Source organism: Schistosoma mansoni, chromosome 1 (assembly GCF_000237925.1).
Source record: "Schistosoma mansoni strain Puerto Rico chromosome 1, complete genome".
NCBI lineage: Eukaryota > Metazoa > Platyhelminthes > Trematoda > Strigeidida > Schistosomatidae > Schistosoma > Schistosoma mansoni.
This window is the reverse complement of record NC_031495.1, coordinates 44,618,733-44,641,479: the sequence shown is the minus strand read 5'-3', so window position 1 is coordinate 44,641,479 and position 22,747 is coordinate 44,618,733. Positions and strand designations below refer to the sequence as shown.

At 40.7% G+C, this 22,747-nt stretch overlaps 1 protein-coding gene across 1 annotated transcript; it reads right to left on the bottom strand.

Annotated features, from left to right (window-relative positions):
• Positions 1 to 1,552: 1,552 nt before the first annotated feature.
• On the bottom strand, positions 1,553 to 20,724 carry Smp_154960.1 (putative cop-coated vesicle membrane protein P24 (emp24/gp25l family)). The gene is made up of 3 exons (XM_018794552.1): positions 20,578 to 20,724; positions 20,474 to 20,530; positions 1,553 to 2,565 (listed from the first exon to the last, which is right to left on the bottom strand). The coding sequence occupies exon 3, from the start codon at positions 2,526 to 2,528 to the stop codon at positions 1,860 to 1,862; it is 669 nt and encodes a 222-aa protein (XP_018648954.1). The 5' UTR covers positions 2,529 to 2,565; positions 20,474 to 20,530; positions 20,578 to 20,724; the 3' UTR covers positions 1,553 to 1,859.
• Between the last annotated feature and the right edge of the window lie 2,023 nt (positions 20,725 to 22,747).

Sequence of the window (22,747 nt, the reverse complement as noted above, 5' to 3'; positions counted from 1 at the left end):
TGAGTAGAAAGTTAATAGTAAGTATATTTTTGTTATGACCAATGAGTAGATATGTTGGATTTTTGACTCTTTGTAACATGATGTAAGCCACTTTCCTGTTTTTGTTTATTCTTATACTACTTATTAATATTCAGTAAATAGTTGTACTTCTAACAATTTCTACTTGTACGTTGTAACTTACGTTGTTCTTGTATTATTCTAAAATATTTACATATAATTATAATTAAATTTCTTGTATTCATCATTATAACTAGTTTCAATCAATCTCAGGAGCGGTTATTCTTTTAGCTGTAAATAACTCTAAAATCAATAGCTTTCAAAGTGTTCGACATTGGATGCTGACCACATTGTTTTAAGTAGACTTGTTTAGCTGAAGGCGTTTGGTCATGCATCCGCACCAGATCACGTTACAACTCAGCATGGGAAACATCCCCTACGTTCACTAGCCAGAATAGATCAACCGCTTCTCGATATATTGATAACAAATCAAATATATCTTTCCAATCTCTTTGCATCTGACTTCTGGTTTTAACTAATTGGGGGACGATTCGAATATAGGTGTTACTGGTTTATAGTTATAAAACTATAATACCGGCGTATCTTCACGGTAAGAAGCCGATTGAGTAGAAACTTTTGTCTCACGATGATCCTAGCTTTCATTTGATGCACTTATACTTACTATATTGTTCCAATTATTAAAAAAAGAAAAATTAGAATATCTCAAAACTGCATCAGATTTTCGATCATGATTTGATGTACGCTTACATCGTTCGTGAAGCAACAATCGAAGGCATACTATACATCAGAAACCCTGGTACAGCTGAGTATACAAAGAGTTCAGCCTCCACAGAGCTTTTTCATGCTACACCCTTACTCAAGAAGCCTCTAATCAGTAGCTTCGTGTAGTGAAGAAATTTTCATGTAAGCTAAGAGGGGAAAGTGGATACCTAGAAATAGTTTATATCCTTACACTAGCCAAATTTGTAAGCAGTGAAGACTTAACAAATAACATGAATGATGCTCTAAAATATGATACAATATGCAGAGACAGAGTAGACTACCGATAGTGTTGGGATGATCCAGAAAATTTCTCGAGACAGACATGACAAGCTCAGGAAACATTACGAAGCATTTTATTCAATCAGTGTTCGACTAGAAGTTTTACTAGAAACATCACGAAAATTAAGTCACATGCAGAGTTTCTGATTGGCTGGTTACTACACTGCTGCTATGTCTAGTAGCATTCCAGAATTTTTAGGAAAACCCAAGGACTTCTAAAATACTATAAAAACATTGTATTTTCTGTACATAAATGAACCTTTGTAGTAAAGTGCTTATCGCATATTTTGCGCCTTTTCTCTCGTGTTCAAGTCGATGTGCAGATTTAGCTTCGAAATTACGAGACTAGCTTAGGGTCCGAGTATAGCGTTCAATTAGAAAGACTTATCAGATAGTTTTAGCGGTCAGTTGTCAGCTACGTCAGTCAGTCAACTATATGTACCATGTAAACGTCAGACACAATTCAGCTCTTCATAAAAAGTAAACTAACAATCACTGGTCATCATCATATACTGAGTAACCAAAGGAATGTTTTTCATAACACGAACTAAACTAATGTGTTTGAGAGAAACAAATCACCACAAGAACAAAACAAACTTTAAAATACAAATCAAAATTTTAAAAACCGAAGCTGTACAGGTTAACAATTTGGAAAGTTTGGTTAGAAAATGAGTAAGAATCGACTGACAAAAAAAATAAAGTTGGACGGGAGTCAGAAAATAGTCGATATTTCTCGTGCTTGTCATCGTCTAATCCCAACTATCCTATAAAGCAGAAATAATGCTAGAATTTGCACCAAATCATGTTCTCAAAGTATGGGTAGGATAACTTGTTGGGATTGCCGAATAAGCAACTTTTTTCTCACTGAAGAAATTCTTTAATATTGTGACTTGTCCAACTGAAGTTATTATCACAACAAATGTAATAATGACACTCCAAACAAAAACAGCTGAATTCAAATCTTCCGCTACTAAGAAATCACCATAATCACGATTTTTCAACTCGATTCCGAAACTTTCAGCCCGTGACAAATAATGATGTAACACCTCCACAACACTATCCAATAAAGTCATCACAGTTGGAAAAACCGGTAACCCAGCCTCTTCAGCTAACGATTCAAAATCTTCCGGTCGAATTTCAAAATATATAAGTTTGTGCGATATAGAAGAGAACTCATTACTGAAACAAAAAGAATAAGTGCCATTAGAAGGAATTGTTGTGAAGGTGATATCGTCGTCTGAACCACGTTCGACATTAGAAATAATCACTTGTTTAGGATCTTTAATCACGATATCCACATCAGTTTGACCTCCGTGAATTACGTGATAGCTAAATACGTACTTTTTCGAAGCTGGAAGATCTTCATAGAAGCAAATACCTTCATTGTCAGGTAACTCGAAAGTCAACCGACTAGGATAACCAACTGACAATCCCAGTAGAAGATTAAACGCGAATAAACTAAGATACATGGGTAAGATTGTATGTTTCCTTTGTGTTTACTTGTACCTACATTAATACAAAACAAAGCTAACATAAATGAGCAATCGACAAACAATTAGACATATAAACCGTAAGTAAAAAACACATCTTTAGTATGTGAGCTCTATGCCGGACAGCAAGGGTAAATTTCATAGGATAAAACTATGTCTTAAATCTTACAATACGCAATAACTCAAGAAAGTGCACATACAATTCAAACATCAAGTATACACTCTATCCCACCGGATATAAGCTATATAATCTATCTTGTGTATATCTGAAGACGGTCATTTTATAGAGGTAGAAATATTAGTGGAGGACTGAACTTACCATTTTGGAATGACTCCTAACGAAGAGAACCATCCTGTTAATGAAACCAAGTACACCACGCTACCGAAAACGACCAACAGAGATCGACTAAAGGCCTTTCATCTGAATTTAGTTGTCCATAAGGTCATTCAAATGTTTTTGTTTGAAAGGACTTTGGTACAGAAATGAGAGGCCTCTTTGTCGTTGGCAGAGAGGAATTTCGTAGACTCAGCGAAAGATTTTGTATTTATGAGCACCGTATCAATATAAACACCTTGTCTTCTCTTAAAAGTTATTAACTGAAGAACTTTTGACTACCCACCACTATTAGGAATATCACTTTTATTTTTCGGGTATTTCGTTATTGTTGACCCTTTGATGTTCATTTACAAGTGTCTGAACAGGTACATATGTAACCAGATTGTTTGAGATGTATTAGATTAATACATCACATAGTTTTGGTAAACTTTATCTTTATATTGCAAAGCTAAAATTTATCAAATGGACTAACTACTTAAATTTTTCTCATGTTGACGTAAAGACATCTTAGCATAATTCAGCTGAGTGAATACAGTTACAAGCAGCAGTATTTTAGATGCATGTTGGTATGTGCTTAAAACCTAGCAAATGCATAATTTTCGATAAGATTGATTGGAAATTCTGTAAATGTCCATTAATTGTGTCTAGGTTATACGTCACACATTTCAAGTCGCAACCCTAATTGAAACAAAATTATGTTGAAGAAAGCTTAAGGCAGAGTAGAACACGACAGTAATTTGTGTAATCATTAAAAGAAGTTGAAAACTTTGTTAGCGGAGGCTTAGGGATGATAGAAATTAATATTAGGATATCAGACGTAACAAGAATAAAAATTAGTCACAATGGCACAGATATATTCACTATCACCCAAATACTGAACAACCATCATCTAACCTCTTTTTCATTCGTGTTATTCTTTTATATTGATTTGACTTTATATTTGTTGGATGTTTTTATGCTGCTATGAATTGTGACATGAATTATTATTGTCCAACTGATTGTGAGTTTGAACAGAGATCTGCTTCTGTCTGGGCACCCGGGCAGTATCATAGCTCTCACACAAAATGAAATGGTAATTTTGTGTGGCGAATATGTATTTGGTGCCCCCTTGTACCAATATTTATGTGGTCAAATAAATAAATAAATAAACTGAACAGAGATCGCAAACAGAGGCTTGTGATAAACAGGACGAAACGGATAATGAAGATGGGAGATAATTACTAAGTTCTTGAAATGAGTGAACAACCTGTAGCATCTGAAACTGAGAAAGCTTACTTTATTCTATAATTATTCGATCATTTAACTACCACGAAGGATAGAAGAAACTAATGTAGGTTACGTGTTGAGTGAGTGGTGGTGCAGTGGTAAGCACAAACTGAACGAATGAGACAGGCCTTGATATGTAGTCTAAGACTACTAGTAAGCAATACGGGTAGTCACTAGTAACTTGATTGATTGACACCTGAAGTAGTCCCTATAGACTAGTCTGTAGCTGAACAGGTTACCATAAAATAATAGAATAGAATCATGTGTAATCGCTCCTAAAGCTGAATTAGGAACATCACATTGTAGAGTTAACATAAATATTTAACTTAGTCATTAAGATTTTATTATTTATTTATTTAAACACATAAATATTGGTACAAGGAAGCACCAGATAAATATGCGCCTCACAAATCTCATTCGATTTGTGTGAGGGCTGTGATACTGCCCAGGTGCCCAGACTGAAGCAGGTGATTTTCTTAGGGGGCCACACCCGGAGCCTTCGACCTAAAGGTCTAACCCACAAGGCAGTGGAGCATCGTAAGGAGATGCAGTCCCATGGTAGCCGGTGACCAACGATTGATTCATACGCTATTTGTTCCTTCAGGATAATGGAGCTCATGTACACCATTGGTTTGGAATGAGGGTTTTCCAACTCCCCTAGGTGGACTTTTCGTGTCCATCAACCCGGTTAAAGCGCCGGACATTTGCTTTCCGTCCTCTCAATTTCGTGAACAACAGTAGTGCCACGAGAAGGCAGTGAGTAGGACTTCCCTGGCAGAGGCTATATATTCGCGTGGCCATATGAGAGCATTTCGAGAGGGAGAGCGGACTCTCCCCGCTCTCGGCCGTACCAGGGCATTTAGGGGCTGTGTCCAATGCAATGATCTATTTAAGGCTGTAATCACAATAGAAAAACCATTGAGCTTATAATGGCTACTAAATGTAAAACTACACCCATAAACTAAACTGGCAAACAAAAATGTTTATTAAAGTTCCAGAAAAGTAGTATTGTTAGTAGAAAATCTCAACACGACACAATAGCAACATTTTTTATGACATTGTTTAAACGTCAAGTTTATACCCAAAACTACACCACTCAGCTTGCAGAGCATAGTTCAATAAGGCCATCACAATAATCCCACCATAACTATACCTTGAATGGAAAAGTCAACAAAAAATACTAATTGCTCTATGTGACAAACAGCATAATGATACCATGATAATAATTTATTTATTTGAACACATAAATATTGGTACAAAGGGGCACCGAATACATATGCACCACACACGTCACTTGATTTGTGTGTGAGGCTGTGATTCTGCCCGGATGCCCAGACCGTTACTTTGATAATAATGAGCGTTAGTGTATTAGTGAAACTGTCATGTTATCCGAAATAGATTAGTCAACTGCGGATTAGCTAAGCTGCAACTAATGAAAACAAAGTAAAACGCCAAACGACCCTGATGTCTTAACCCACCATGAAACAGCTAGGGTAAATGAACAAGTTGTCGTGTTAAAACTAAGAACTACAGCATGTACTTTAGAAAAATTAAACTGCCGTTGGTGTCAGATTGTGATGAGAATCCTAACCTCAACCTCTGTGAATTTAAAGTCCCTTTCTCTATGTTGACCGATCGGGCAGAATATTTTGTTAACCGTGAAAATTCAAAGTAAAAATTTTGGCGCATCATCTTTTTAATTGCTAAAGAGAGAATATTCTATCCTATCAACGAGGTGTATGCTCTAGTGGGCAACCCGACCGTTGACGTAGTGGTCGGGCTTGCCTATCGTGATGAATCAATCGAACTATGCTGGCTGGAACAATTGTTTCTCAAGGTCCTACCATGCCAGACAGGTCGGTTGAAGAGCGGCAAGACTAAAAGCAGTAAACCCAAGGTCCAAGGGCGAGGTCGTACTGCTTACTGTACAGAGGTGTGACGGCAGTAAGGTGTTTCCTTCAGACAACCAGCATGACAGCGATGCTGCCTTCCCACAAGGAGGGGTGGGGTTAGAAAAGGTCGACCCTAAAAATGCACACTTCGCCTTATCCCACGGATTTCCGTCTCCGACGGTAAGGTCCCAACAAGTACGGAGCTAACACAAAAATCACCCACAAATAGGTCATGTGTGGAAGATCTCAAGCAGTTGTCCCTTTGGCACTGCGGTCACGCCCTCAGGTAATTAATACCACTTCTAACCCTATTTCCTTTTCAGGTACCTCTAGAAGAACCCTTCCACGGTGTGGGCAACCAGAGAGTGATAAGTGCCTTCATACCTATAGTAGCACTCAAGATCACTGTATTCATAATCAATCTCCTTCTTAGATTCCTATTATTCCTTATACCTCGACTTTCAACACTAAACTCCCTCTTTCGGTTTCCTCCTCAAGTGTCACCATGGCCAACGGTTGTAGTGCGCGAAACAGTCCCAGGTCTACTAAAACCTCGCTCCAAGCTACACATTGGAGCCTCCAACGTATGCACCCTAAGACAAATCGGTCAACACGCCTCCTTAGCTAAAACCCTAGAATCTCATACCATCGATGTATGATGTGTCTCCGAAACACGCATACAGGATCCCAGTATGGTCATTCACTTGACCTCACCTCGCCAAAATGGACAGCCTACGAAATATACTCTCCGTGTATCTGGCGACCCTATGACTAGTTCTCGTTGACTTGCAGGCGTAGGCTTAGCACTTAGTACAAGGGCAGAACAAGCACTATTAGAATGGATCCCCGTTAACAGTCGCCTGTGTGCTGTCCGGCTAAATGGCTCCGTAAGAACTCGGAAGGATAGGGACACACGTCGTTGCCTTTTCGTCGTTTCTGCCTACGCTCCAACTGACTGCAGTCCGAAGTGAAAGATGACTTTTATAGAAAGCTTTCTGAACTTCTTCAAAAAGCCAAACACTCAGACATAGTACTCGTAGCGGGTGACTAATGCACAATTAGGCAGCTTAAATCAAACAGTAAGACATTTAGGTGGGTATTTTAGTATTCCGGCTCAGCGAACAGATAATAGTGATTGTCTGTTGCAACTATGCTCAGACAATCGTTTAATTTTAGCAAGCACTAATTTTAAGCATAAGGAAAGACATTGTCTACCATGGCGACCACATGCTACAAACCAACGATGGACTCAAATAGACCATATTGCCATCAGTCATCGTTTGAGAGGCTCGATAGAAGATTGTCGTTCGCACTGGAATACTTGTTTAGACTCTGATCACGCTTTAGTACGAGCACGCATTTGTCTGCGCCTCACTGGACGCAGGAAAACTACACTAAGAAGACCCATTAGGATTGAAGTGGAGGGCAAGAAATCCAAATGTAAATTCCAGGGACAACTGAGTTCACATCTAGGAAGTTCTGTAAACGAGACTGACCCAGATGCTGCTTGGAAAGACATACGAACAGCTGTGGAAACAGCAGTCACATCTATTAGTAATTTAAACCATAGGGTTCCGAAAAACCAATGGATTTCTTCCAAGTCTATTTCACTGATAGATTCGCGTAAATTCATCTCATCAGGCTCTGAACACGACGAAGAGCATAAAGAAATCAAATCTAGGTTGACTAAAAGTCTAAGGAACGATCGTGAGCAGTGATGGGCAACGAAAGCAAAAGAGATGGAAAAGGCAGCAGCTGTAGGCAACACCAGGCAACTCTTCAGACTAATAAAACAAACGGGAATTAATAAGTCAAGTGTAAGTGAAATGATCTCAGCCCAGACATTTAGAACGATGGGCAGAACACTTTAAGGAGCAGTTCAGCTGGCCTTCAGCTACTGTACAACTACCCACTATTCCCAGACTCTGAATGGAACATTGGAGTAAGTCGCTCGACCCTAGCTGAAATTCAAAAGGCTATTACTAATCTGAAACGGGGAAGAACAGCTGGTCCAGATGGATTGGCTCCAGAGGTCTTTAAATATGGTGGTCCAATTTTGGAGCAACGTTGGGAGATGCAGTCCCATGGTAGTCAGTGACCAACGATTGATTCATACGCCATTTGTTCCCTCAGGATACAACAGCTCATGTGCACCACTGGTTTGAAATCAGGATTTTTCAACGCCCCTAGGTGTACTATCTGTGTCCACTAACCCGGTTACAGCATCGGACATTCGATTTTCGTTCTCTCAATTCCGTAACCAACACTCCTGCTACGAGAAAGCAGTGAGTGGGACTTTGCTGTCAGTGGTTGTATGCACGTGGCCACTTGAAAGCATTTCGAGGGTAGCTGACTCTTCTCACTCTCGGGTGTACCAGAGCACTTGGGAGCAGTCAGTCAGTCAGTCAGTTACAACGTAGTACTTCGTACGTACGTACATCAGTTCGAGTTGCCATACCACATTAGCACAGAGATGAAGTTGTCGATTCAAATCCCATATTGGTAGAAGTAGTAAGAGTATAAGCAGTACTCGGAAAGATTAGGGTTTGAAGATGTTATTGAAGGAGTATAATACAATGAAATAAATTTGGAAAGAGAAAAAGGATACAGACATGAAGAATTCAGATTAGAATTTGGTAGAACACAGAGTGGATGCACCTTCGCCATTGCAAACGATTTTGAGCCATGTCATTCAAGGTCTTTAACAATCGGTTGCTATCATCTCGCGGATCCCAACCAGGTAGTCTAAACCTACCAACATGGCCCAGTCCACTTGTCAGTGACTGCATGGATTTATGCCATGTTTTGGTCTGGCCACCCATAGCTTTCTTCCAACCTGCTCCTACACCATAAAGCATTGCACGTCGGGGCAGTCGGTGGTTGGGCATACGTAACACGTGTCCCAGCCATCTCAACTGATGAAGTTTCACTACTTCATCAATCGATTTGCCATCCTTACCTAGTACCCGTTTCCTAACAACTGCATTACTTACCCGGTGGTCCCAGGATATACGAGCAATGCTTCGAAGACACCTATGATCGAACACTAGTAGCCTACAAATATACTCTACTCTTATCGGCCATGTTTCACTGCCATAAAGTAGGACGGAACGAACTGCTGCACAGTAAACCCGTCCTTTGGTTGCTAGACGGATATCTCGCCTACACCACAAATGACGCAAGTTGGCGGAAGCTAGACGAGTCTTCTGTATCCGTGATGAGATTTCGTCACATACCAGACCACAAGGGCTGATGAGACTCCCAAGATAAGTGAAGCTGTCAACACGCTCAACTACTTCACTCCCTATCATTAGTTCAGGTGTCGATGCAACCCAATCCTGAAGTAACATTTTGCACTTCGAGGGAGAGAATCGTATCCCGAACATGCCTGCATTGTTGCTTATAGTGGTCAGAAGACTCTGCATTTTGTTAGCGTCTTCACCAAATAGAACTATGTCGTCGGCGTATTCTTAATCAACAAGTGAGCCTCCCGGTAAAAGTTCAACTCCAGGAGATTGAGATGATGAAAGTGATACCTCTAAAAGCACGTCTACGACAAAGTTAAACAAGAATGGGGAGAGTGGACTGCCCTGACGAACACCACTTGAGGCAACCAATTCTGATGACAGTTCGCCATAGGCTCTAACTCGACCAGTTGTGTTCGAGTAGAGAGCCTTTATAAGATTAATGTACTTCTTTGGTACTCTATTCAGTGACAAACACTGCTATAGAACCTCACGATCAACGGAGTCAAATGCCACCTTAAGGTCAAGAAATACTACTATTGTGGGACGTCTGAATGTGTGTCTATGTTCTAGGACCTGACGTAGAGTGAATATCTGGTCTATGCAACCACGTCCAGGTCAGAAACCAGCCTGGTTTTCTCTAGTCTGCTCTTCACGAGCTTTAGTTAGGCGTCGAAGTATTATTGAAGCTAATATTTTAGACACTATATTAGTCAAACTGATTCCTCTGTGATTGTCACAGGAGGACTTTTGTCCTTTCTTATAGACTGGCACAATCAGTGATTGGGACCAGTCAGATGGGATTACGTCCAGTTCCCAGATTCTACCTAAGACCTCAGTCAATCTCGTTGCTAGTACCGGACCACCATCCTTAAAAATCTCAGTGGTGAACCTGTCAGGGCCTGCTGCTCTCCCTTGCTTCAGATTTCCTATAGCGTTTTCAACCTCGTAGAGAGTTGGAGGACTTACATCAATTTGCCATTCAGGACGACTGGGGATCGTATGAAACGGAAGTGTGGCTGAAGGCCAGTTGAACTGATCCCTAAAGTGTTCTGCCCATCGATCCAATCTCCTGGATTGAGAGTGAATGATATGTCCATCTTTATCTGAGATAGTTTCACTGATACTTGGGTTCCTAATACCGGTTTCTTTAACAAGTCTGAATAGCTGTCTACTGTTATCTATTGCCGCTGCCTTTTCCATCTCTCTTGCTTTCGCTACCCACCACTGTTCACGATCATTGCGTAAGCTTCTTATTAGCCTGCTCTTAAGCTGACTCCGGTTTTCGTTATGTTCAGAGCCAGGTGGGATGAGTTTTCGAGCATCTATCAGTGCGATAGATGCTGGCGAGTTCTATTGTTTCTCCCTAACATTATGGTTTACCTTACTAGCGGATATCACAGCTGTTTCCACAGCTTTTCGGATGTCATTCCACGCTGCTTCGGGGTGGACACAACTTACATGTCTGTCTAACTGTTTTTCCAGTTGTTCCTGAAATATATTCTTAGCTTGCTTATTATTAAGCAGAACCCTTAGAGGCTAACCTACAGTGTCTTTCTTATGTCCAGTGAGACGCAGACAGATACGTGCTCGCACTAGAGCATGATCTGAATCTAAACATGTGCTCCAGAATGAGCGACAGTCTTCTATCGAGCCCCTCCATCGGTGGCTGATAGCGATGTGATCTAATTGGGTCCAACGTTGGGACGAATTAGGGGGTCGCCATGTCAAAAGATGTTTTTCCTTATGCTTAAAGTTAGTATTTGCAAGAAATAGGCGGTTATCTGAGCACAGCTGCAACAGACGGTCGCCATTATCTGTTCTTTCCGCCATGACACCATAAGATCCACTCAGGTGTCTTTCCCTTTCACTTAGTTTACCTACTTGAGCATTTAAGTCACCTACCACTATTACTACATCAGAACGCCTAGCTTTTCGGAGAAGGTCGGAAAGTTTCCTGTAGAACTCATCTTTTATATCGTCTGAGCTGCAGTCAGTGGGAGAGTAGGCAGAGATGACGAAGAGGCAACGACGAGTTTCCTTTTCTTACCGAGTCCTTACTGTTCCATTTATTTAGACAGCGCATAGACGACTGTCAACTGGGATCCAATCTAAAAAACCTAGCTCTGCCCTAGGACTTAATGCTATACCTACTCCAGCGAGGCCACGGGAAGCAGCATCAGGGCTTCCAGATACACGAAGCGTGTATCGAGATGGTTCTTTATTTTGATTAGGTGAGGTCAAATGAATGATGCTACTCGGATCTTGTATGCTCGTTTCGGAGACGCAGCACACATCGATGGTGCGAGATTTGAAAGTCTCAGCTAAGGAAGCTTGTTGTCCTATTTGGCACAATGTTCGGACATTAAAAGTTCCTACATGTAGTTTAGAGCGTGGTTTCAGGAGACCAGGAATAACGTTCTGTGTACTCGAATCGTTTGCCCCAGCGGTGTGAGGTGATAAAAGGACGTGAGAAGGGTTAGTCGTTGAGATAAGAGAGTTGTTAGGAGGTGTAGGAAGGGTTTGAAAGTGACCGACTTGGTCTCGTGTGCTGTTATGGGTATGAGGGCTAATATCACTTCCCGGCTGCCCACACCGTGGAAGGGTATTTCTTGAGGGACCTGAAAAAGAAGTTGGATTAGTGTTGGTCTGAACGACCTGCGAGCGTGACCGCAGTGCCAAAGGGACAACTGCTTGAGATCTGCCACACATGACCTATTTGTGGGTGATTTTTGTGTTAGCTCCGTACTTGTTGGGACCTTACCGTCGGAGACGGAAATCCGTGGGATAAGGCGAAGTGTGCATTTTTAGGGTCGACCTTTTCTAACCCCACCCCTCCTTGTGGGAAGGCAGCATCGCTGTCATGCTGGTTGTCTGAAGGAAACACCTTACTGCCGTCACACCTCTGTACAGTCGGCAGTACGACTTCGCCTTCGGACCTTGGGATTGCTGCTTTTAGTCTTGCCGCTCTTCAACCGACCTGTCTGGCATGGTAGGACCTCGAGGAACGATTGTTCCAGCCAGCATAGCTCGATTGCTTCATCACGATAGGCAAGCCCGACCACCACGTCAAGGTAGCAGCAACGGTCGGGGCACTTGGGAGCACGAGGAAAGAAATGCTCCGGATACTCAGGGAGTTGCTCTGATGTTGTCCAGAGAAACACGTAAAGCACTTATAGGGTGGGAATGCCAAGGACCCAGGATCAACAAAGCATCATTCAAAACAAAGGAGGGAATCACAATGAATATTATCCAATGCTACGCATCAACAACGACGATAGTGATAGGATTCACGAGAGGCTGCGATCGGTCACAGAGAAGTGCTCTGGAAGGGGTCTGACCATCCTGATGATAAACCTAAGCGCCCAAGTCGGAATGGATAACACCGGGTACGAAGATACCATAGGACGATATGGACTGGCAGAAAGGAAAGAGAATGTTGAGAGATTCGCAAACCCATATGCATTCAACAAAATGGTTATAGAAGGCACAATATTCCCCCACAAACTCATACACAAGGCTACGTGGGTCTCACCGGATCACGCTACACAGAACCAAACCGGTCGCATTTACATCACTAAAATGTCAGAAGGTCAATGAAAGACGTGAGAACCAAGAGAGGAGCTGACATAACTTCAGATCACCACCCAGTTATTGACAAGATGAAACTGAAGCGAAAGACAACTGGAGAGACAGCATTACAAAGGTTCAATACAGTTTTCCTTTGATATACTAACAAACTCAACGAATTCAAGGTCTCTCAACAACAGGTTTCGAGCCATACAAGATCTACTCAAAGAAGAAATTACTATGCAGAGTAACTGGAAAGGGATAAAAGAAGCACTAACTCCAACGTATCAGGAGGCTATGGACCTCAAGAAGCATCATCATAAGCGATGGATCTTCATCGAAACCCTGAGGATTCAAGAAAGGAAGGACAAGAGGACAGCAGTTAACGACAGCCGAACAAAACAGAGATAGTCAAACTGAACAAACAGAAACAAACAAACAAGTTGAAAGGAGCATTACAGCTGACAAGCAGAAAGACGTGGGAGACATAGAAGCGATGGTGAAAAAAGCTTCAAGAGAAGGGAGCCCCCAAATGCCCTGGTACGGCCGAGAGTGGGGAGAGTCCGCTCTCCCTCTCCAAATGCTCTCATATGGCCACGCGTATATAGCCCCTGCCAGGGAAGTCCTACTCACTGCCTTCTCGTGGCACTACTGTTGTTTACGAAAGTGAGAGGACGAAAAGCGAATGTCCGGCGCTATAACCGGGTTGGTGGATGTGGAGGATCCACCTAGGGGAGTTGGAAAACCCTCATTCCAAACCAATGGTGCACATGGGGTCCAGTATCCTGAGGGAACGAATGGCGTATGAACCAACTGTTGGTCACCGGCCACCATGGGACTGCATCTCCTTACGATGCTCCACTGCCTTGTGGGTTAGACCTTTAGATCAAAGGCTCGGGGTGTGGTCCCCTAAGAAAATCACCTGCTTCGGTTTGGGCACCCGGGCAGTATCACAGCCCTCACACAAATCGAATGAGATTTGTGAGGCGCATATTTATTCGGTGCCCTTTGTACCAATATGTGATTAAATAAATAAATAATAAATAAGTATGAAATAACTATATGACACAATAGATGAACTAGGAGGGAAATATATTAAACAAGAGAGACCAGTCAGGGACAAACAAGGCAAACCAATCACTGAGATTTAAGAACAGCAGAACAGGTGGGTAGACCACTACGAAGAACTCCTGAATATAGACCAGCCCTACTGGACATCGAAGCAGCACAGATAGATCTTCCTATAGCTGTCACTTCACCAACGATCGAAGAAATCAGCATGACGATCGGACAAATCAAGAGTGGGAAAGCAGAAGGGCCAGACAACATAGCAGCTGAAGCACTGAAGTCAGATATAGAGGTAACTACGAAGATGTTCCACATTATATTTAGAAAGATTTCGGAGAAACAAGTGCCGACAGACTGTAGAGAAGGACAGCTTATCAAGATGCCAAAGAAAGATTTTAGCAAGTGTGAGGAATCATACTATCAGTACGAGGAAAATCTTTTAAGTGTTGTTTAGCCGAACGAAGGACTGAGTAGATGCTTAGCTTCGATGTCAGATTCCAATTGAGGATGGAATACGAAAAAGACACTGGAACTGGATAGGACATACATTAAGGAGATCATCAGGCTGCATCGCGAGGAGAGCGTTAAATTAGAATCCTTAAAGAAAAGGGGAAAGAGGAAGACCGAAGGAAACACTGTGCCGGGTACTGGAAGTAGACATCAAAACGATGAAATATAGACTGGAAAGGATTTCCTAGGACAGTGCTTGATGGAGAACCCCGATGGGCAGCCTGTACTCCTACACGAGGGTTAACAAAGGTACGTATGTAACGGAGTAAGCCTGCTTATTGAAGGTGACAATACCTAACAGTTTGAGCTTTTTGATGAAACATACATGATTGATTCTATCAAAAGCTTTTGCGAAGTCGAGGTACACATCAACCTTCCCACTGAGATCAAGAATGTTTGACCATTTGTCCGCCGCGTTCATCAGGTATAGTTGGGGTGAAGGAAGTTTACGGATAACGAGTAATCACGTAGCCTATCATATATCAAGGATTCTGTAGCTTTTGTTATTACTAAGGGAAGTGCTACCAGTCAGTAGCTTGAAAGTTCACTGCGTCAACAACATTTGGAAACTAGTGAGGTGTGCGCCAGCTTCCGACTGTACGCGGCCATCCCTCGGCTTATCGATCGTGTGAATGTTACACTGAGCGATGTTGCCAAGATTGATGCCGTTTCTCTCAGTCAAGCAAAAGGGTCCATATACGGCCAGGGAAAGTGTCTTTGTCATTGCTGCAGTTCCTAATACACCAAGTCAGCCCTCAGGTCCAATCGTGAGAGTCCTGTTGAGTTGCAGGTGGGGTCCTCATCGACGTAGTTTGTATGTGACTGTTGAAATGTTTGAAAGTACTGCTGTTAGGAGCTCAGTGGCAACCCCGTCATTGTTGGTTGGGCTATTAGAGCCTAAGAACTGAGAAACTCCGACTCTGCCTTGTTGAAGAGAGGCTGCATGAGTGAACGAGTTTTACGGATTGGAGAAAAAAGTATCGATTAGCTTGATCTGACACTGGAGCCCATCTTCTCTTATCGATTTACCGCACTGGTTCTCTTGCTGCTTAAACTGTTTGTGTGCTGTCGTTACTAGTTGGTTTAGGCTCTTCTCAGTAGTGCTTTTCCAGTCTTAGTAGTCGAAGAGTTCGATTCCTTACGACTGTACGTTGTTTGTAGTTTTGGAGGACAATTTGTGGGACAGACTGGTTTATAACACGTAAGAAATCCCAATGAGCATCTATATCAAGTTGAGAGTGAGCTTTCTATTCCATCTACTGTAGATTGTCCTTTAAGGCTGACACATCCAAACGTTTGAAATTCTAACGCCTATTGTTGGTGGGACATTTTAGGTCAGTGCTACTGTTAAAAGTAAAGAACACCACAGCGTGGTCGCCTTTTCTATGGGAGCCGAGATTGTCAATCAGGAGTACCCAATCTATCTATTATGAGGAGACTTGGAAATTTAAGGGTTTTTCCAAAAGCCGTGAAAACTTAGTAATTACCCCCAAAGTTTGAGGAAATTTTGGGGAAAAGCCCGCGTTATAAGATCCTAGGGAAATATTGAAGATAGCCACAAAACTTTGGAGATTTTCCACAGGCCTGGAGAAATTTTAGGGTTTTTACGCTATTTTCTCAAAGTTTTCTATTGAGGCTTCCCCAAAGTTTATGGCCAAAATTTACGGCGAGACTATAATTTATGGACGAGCTAATTAGAAACTTTTGAGGGATTTTAAGGTCACGGCGCCAATTTCAGTACCTGATGCTTATGTACGATCGGTTCACAGAGGATTTTAGAGAAGACTTGACAATTAGGCGGCTACAATAAATGTGACTACTAAGTCCCTTTATTTGTAATTGTAGTAATCAAATGACTTGTCGACCCTGTACAGACTACCGTGATGTTAACCTTTGATGTAACATGCGTTGAAGCAAGACTTCTGCTAGAATAGGAACCTTTTTCGCTCGATTCAGATTGAGACTAAGACATATTATAATAATTGCCGTGAACTGTATGATAAAAGCACCAGTAACATTGGCTGCAGTAATCGCAGCTGTTACTGAAACTTCGGCTGTTCAGTGGTATGAGTATTGTAGGGACATATCCATAATAAAAATGATAAACTTACAGAACCGGAGTACACACAAACAATACTGGGAGGGTTTTTGTGACTTTATAATGGCTCCAGAGACCGACTGGTATGGAGCCATATGGATGACTTCCTCTGCCTTATGCATTACGATTTAAGAACCTCTTTCTAACCTTGACAAGTTTTCGGACTACATAAGTGTATCCATTTCAATTATTTGGCTTTGTATAGTATATTTATACTCTATGCTGACTGTTAACTGATTGGCTGATATTTCTTAAGGTCACTTAGGCTTCGTTCAAAGGTCGTCCATAAGTTATAGTCTCGTCAAATTAACCTCAAAATAGGAAGATTGGTTAGGGTTGAGGTCCTTTCCACTTGGCGGTTAGAAGGCTGTCCGAATTCCGACGTTTCCCCTTGACAGTTCGTGCAATCCCAGGAGTAGACTGCACAGCCAATTTTCTTACAAGACCGGGGCTGGTTAACACTTCTGACGGTGATCGATGCCTTTTAACACTATTGACGGTGGCCCGGCAACTTAGCTTCTAAATCTGTTATCAATTATTAACTTGAACAGCAGTGATCTACCGAACTTCAAGCTTATGACAAAGGTTTGGGTCAAAGATGGTACTTTCGCTGTGCAAGGACACAGCAAAAGTTTGAGATGCATATCACGCTCATAAAGCACGAGCTGTAAACATCAGAATACAAGACTTTGTGCCTTGAAAAATATATCTTGACATAAATAATAAACCTGAAAATTCTAGCTACGTCACATCTTACTTCTGATCGGCGGCAAAAAACCAGCTTCGACGTCAACCGCCAGGTAACAGCTTTTAAACTACACACCGAACTAAAAGATACAAACAAAATGTGAAATCGAATTTTCAGTTGTTGGTCTAAAATATAAGGCTACGGGTTTTAAGTCTCGTTTTGATGTTTAATCATAAATTCCGAACTTCGAATGAACGGTGTTGTGAAGATGATGAGATATTTAAGAGAAGGGTTATCCTTTTCTTCATTCAATAAATTTTTGTAGTTTTGGATCGTTTACTACGTATCAAGACCACTTAGCTTTACACAAGGTACTAAAAACTATCTTGTTATAATGGAATTTTGTTTGTGTAATTATTTTTGTACAAAAGTATTTTCGGTTAATATACTTTCTGAACTTAACGGTTGATTATTGTCAAACTATTCGTTCTAACCTTGACGAATATTCGTACAAATTAACGGTTGATAGTTCGTTTCCGTTTTCCGGCTCGAATGTTTGTAAGTACCTTATAATTTGGACGCTTTTTTTCAAATCTTCTGAAAATGGTCAAACGATGGCTGGATGATGTAAAAAGGTAAATCTTCGGCTCCCAAGTAATCTGTACTTCTGTGAGTAGTAGTACGCAGAGTGTGGTGTCATTACGGTTATTACAACCAAAGATAAGCAGTTTCTAAAAGGCTCAGTGTACCTAGATGCGTGTGCCTGAGCCAGCAGTATTATTTGGATTCAACTAGCTTATTATGAGAAAATATTGTGACAGTAAACATAGCTAAAAAAAACCTGTACATCACCATCGTAGGTAATCCGGGTACCTACTTGAGTTAGATGGGATGGCGTGACCAACCACCTAACATTGAAGTACCTAGCGTGGATTACGCTTTTGTGATATCCAGGTACGATGTCATCTTTGATGAAGGTACAACACAAACGACGTTATTACAGAAACAGATTAGTAAGTGTAGGATTTAATTTGTCTTACAGATGTACTATTAAAACTGTAAACGCGATACTGGCGATCTCAGAGTCTATGTGAAAGCTAAATTCAGAACAAGGACGACTTGGCTTTAAACTTTATCTGTTTCTAAACATAAAAACAATCAGATTAGTACAATAATTAAAGAATTACAGTCATTAAGTGAAACGCAAAAACATACCGACCAGTATTGCGTGTCTTATCGAAATGAATAAAAATTATGAGTCACATCAATATAATAGGATAATAATGTTTTTCAATTGGTAAGTCACATGCAGCAGGAATAGTTTACAGACACATCAGACCAGAATAATGTGGTGGGAGCTTAAGCAAAGATATGATTAGTTAGTTGTGGACATAACTAACAGTAAGAGCGTGATACGACTAGTATTCTAGTTTAACAACTAGCAACCAGTAGTACCTTCTATATTCGATCGTTCCCGGCCAAAGGAAATCAGAAGTCAGACGAGAAGAGGCAGGAAAGATATATTTGATACGTTATCGATATATCGAGAGGCGTTTGATCTTAGCTATCTATTGAAACGTAGGAGCTGTGTCCCACGCCGAGTTGAAACGTGATCTGGTACGGATGCATGACCGAAAGCCTTAAGTTAAACAAGTCCACTAAAACAACGTGGTCAGCATCCAATGTCGAACACTTAGAAAGCTATTGATTCTGGGGAATTATTTACAGCTACAGCATCCAGTCGATTAATACACGTTGTAAATCCTTAACCGTGAAGATGTTTGACTGATCGTTCAATGATCAGTGGTCTGTCTGCTGACGTGGAAATGGTTCGGCCTGATGGACGATTGGTTCAATAACGTGTTCTTGTCCCTGCAGCACTTTCATCAGAACTATTTTGGAAGGGTAAATTGTGTTGTGGGGTAACTCGAAGTATTATTATCACTTAACTCAATAAAAATTATCAAAGCAAATATTATTGGTCGCGAATTTTCCGGATATTCCTTTTTCGAGTAAACCAGAGTCGGAACTTTAGACAGAATATGACCAAGCTAGAAGTCTGGCTAACCTGACAGTGACTCAAAATAGCACTGGGGTCACACTATTAAGAGATTTGGATTAGGTAGCCAGATCATGGGCTTAAGGGGAAATCAAACTAGGCCACATAGGATGGCACCTAAATCGTTGAATTGACGTGATTCGACTCTACAAAATACATATAAATTGAGAAAGTTACGGGTTCTCGTTCGAAAGGATTCGTCACTTGTTTAACATTTTTGGTAAAAAATTTTCACGTGGTTTAGAAATTCTTCTTGTTCTTTTGTAGACTGTATTATACTTGGATTATCATCCTATCTCACATATCGGTCTTATTTCACCCCAGGAAAATAATTTTTACGGACACTTACCAGTTAATACATACATATCATGGACTTCGTTTCCTGTATATCTTATATAAACTCCCAGCAATCGACATTGACGTGTATTTATCTTTGGATTATACTAATTGAAATATGGATATTCCATTGATCGGTACTCTCTTACGTCATAAATGAACACCTTATATCTGATATACGTTATATACTCATAGTCCCTGATCCTGGTATTACCCCGGTTAATACGTAATAGTAACCATATACTCAGATTTTATCTTTTAGTTAGGAAAGCTCTTTACTCACCCGGCTTCAACTTATGGAAAGTAACTCTAGTAAAATAGACATTTCACCAACTTTCAAGTCAACCAAAACGTCAAAGTCTGTAACCCCTATGATTGACGACTCAGTACCTGACAATGATAAACCTTTATCTTCTGAATCCTATGCCTCTTATCAGCAGATATCACTATCCCTGCCTGGTTCTCCATGTAACAACCCCTATATTTCTTTGTGCAGCATGCTTACGGTAAGAATAATTGACATTAAAGGCACAATACCCACATGCAACGAAAAGTCTACCGGACAGCATATCTTACTAAGGTATAAATACAAAATTTCAAAAACAATGAGTCTAACAGTATATGTTACGTCCTTGATCTGTCTACCCACTTTCGTGCCGAGGATAACTTGTCCAATGTAGGTTAAGACCTTGACGCGATAGGCTTGTAAAATCCAAACCTAAATTCCAATAGGTCTGAATGTGGTTGAATAAATATAGTAAAAGTTTAGAGACTCGTTTCAATTGAAATCAAAACAAAGTGTTTGATATAGTGACGGTTCTAAATTTCATCATATATACAAATGTACAAATTTACCTAAACAAATATTACTACCCAGTTATTCAACCGACAATTGATACCAAAATATTCAATCTAAATTACAATAAATAGCAAAGTGGTAAGAAATATATGAAAATTACCGAAAACACCGAAAGGTAAGCGTTATTCTATCCTTTCTGGATAGATCAAGTAAAATTCCGTCTGAGCAGCTGTTTTATAACACAAAGTGTTTCAATATCTGGGAAAGTGCTCCAAATTACAACCAAAGATACACGATCCCAGTCAAATCAAACCTCACAATCAAATAGCGAGCAGTCAATATGGCAGACGCCAGAATAATAACAATTAAAACAAACTAGATACAGTTCAGTAAGGAACATAGAGACCCAATAAAAAACGATAATAAAACCAAGAAAATTAAACGTTATAGTCTTAATTAGCATCAAAAATGTCAACAACATACACAAATAAAGAAACGTAAGGAAGAAATCACAAATGTATGCATGGAGGGATTTTCACTTGCAAAATGGATCCAACAAGGCTGACTGGCTTAACCTTGTGTCTAGTATGCGTGAGTCCGAAGTGAGGTAGAGAGAAGAAAACTATTCTATCACCTGATTGGATGACAGGCACACTCGAGAGAGAAGACAAGACAACTGGAAAACTACTCGCTTCATTCCCAAATTCCGATCTGGTACCCGAATTCAGATTAGTGTAAAAAGATACATGAATAAATAGATGACTAACCTGACCACAACGTACAATAATTAAGAAAATACAATTATGTCCAAAGCTGGGGGATTAGGGTAGAAAATATAGTACAAAAGGTTAAGTCCAAATTACAATAGCTTGGGAACAGAAAAGGCTATGGCAGTGAATCATACATCAAACGAAAGCTTATGATCTGTAGAATAGACTAGGGGCAAAACTAAATGTTACTGTTATATAACCTTTGAATTAAATGAAATAACGCCACCCAAACTAGCTTACGTAGGTTGTCAAGGCTTCTTGTTTCTCTGTTCACATCAGTTTATCTGACATACGAAAACACTACTCAATATAGTGCTTTTATCCGTCAGTAACCAATCTCTCTGGCCGAAATTAACGGTTGTCCTAACCAATTAGCACTCCTCACACACATATGGAGTATTAATACTGATGAAAATCGTGAACTACCCACTAAAGTTGAGTGTATTTCAGAGTTTGTGGCTGAAGAAGTGACGAAAAGAGGGATGTCGTTCCACAATGCAGTTGCATGCAATCTCTCTGGCCGCACATATCCGAATAAGTTAAAGGATATTTGCCTTAAAGCATGCAGTATGCTGAATGTCAACTGCCAAGTCACCCACCTTAGAAAAAAATTGGATAGATCGACATGCCCTCTTCTGTTTAGGTTTGGTTGTCGTATCGATGCTAAGCAATCTATTGAAAGTACGATGGACAAGATGGTCAGGAACTCCTGTAGTTCGGTTACAAGCGCTGCGGACATTTCGTTGAAATTAGATGGTTTTACTTCATCACCACAGAACCCAACTATGAATACTTCACTAAGTGATGGACCTACTGTGCAACCTAGGATTGGCCACAACTGTTGGTTGGAGCTTTTGAACTATGACAAGCCATCGTAGTTTGGTTGAAACATCAGTTTTCTGAAACACATTTTGCAAAGGCACTTTTCAGATATTCTCAGCAAACTTGTTTTCAATCCAATATAGTAGTACGCTCCTGTTTCCAGAAATTTCGGTTCGATGTTGTGACGACGTAGTACACTTCTGACTGACTTGGGGAGTTCTGGAACGTACACCCAGTAAAAGTCCGAAATTCCTTTCGCCTTCTGTACCGTAATGTCACCTTTTATCATCTCAATTACAACTCTATATAGCTGTTGCTTCATTGATAGATGAACAGGTGGAGACATTTCGGCAGTTGCACTGTCTATAATTTGTTAATAAAGAAACCTAGACTATACCGTTGATTGTACTCTGTGTACACTGGACGTAACTACATAAGGCAGTGCCTGATTGTGAGGCGAACGTGTTACACTACTCTGCAGCTACAGCGGTCCCTACTTCTTCGACACCAACTGAATTGTTGTTCTTTTAATCAGTGGCCGTTAAAACACACTTATTCTCGAACTGAACCCTTTGCTTTTTCAACCTTCTGTAAAAAGTTGATTTAAGAAAGCCCATAAACTTCAGTGCTCTGTTGGTCTCAACTAGTCTTTTATCACTATCATTAAGCGCTACATTATTAGTCTAAAAAAACAATAAGCTGTAGTCAGACGGAACAGAAGCATTGACCTAAATTGTG

Excerpts from the sequence above, each read along its gene's own strand:
- Smp_154960.1 (XM_018794552.1), bottom strand. The coding sequence starts at position 2,528 with ATGTATCTTAGTTTATTCGCGTTTAATCTTCTACTGGGATTGTCAGTT.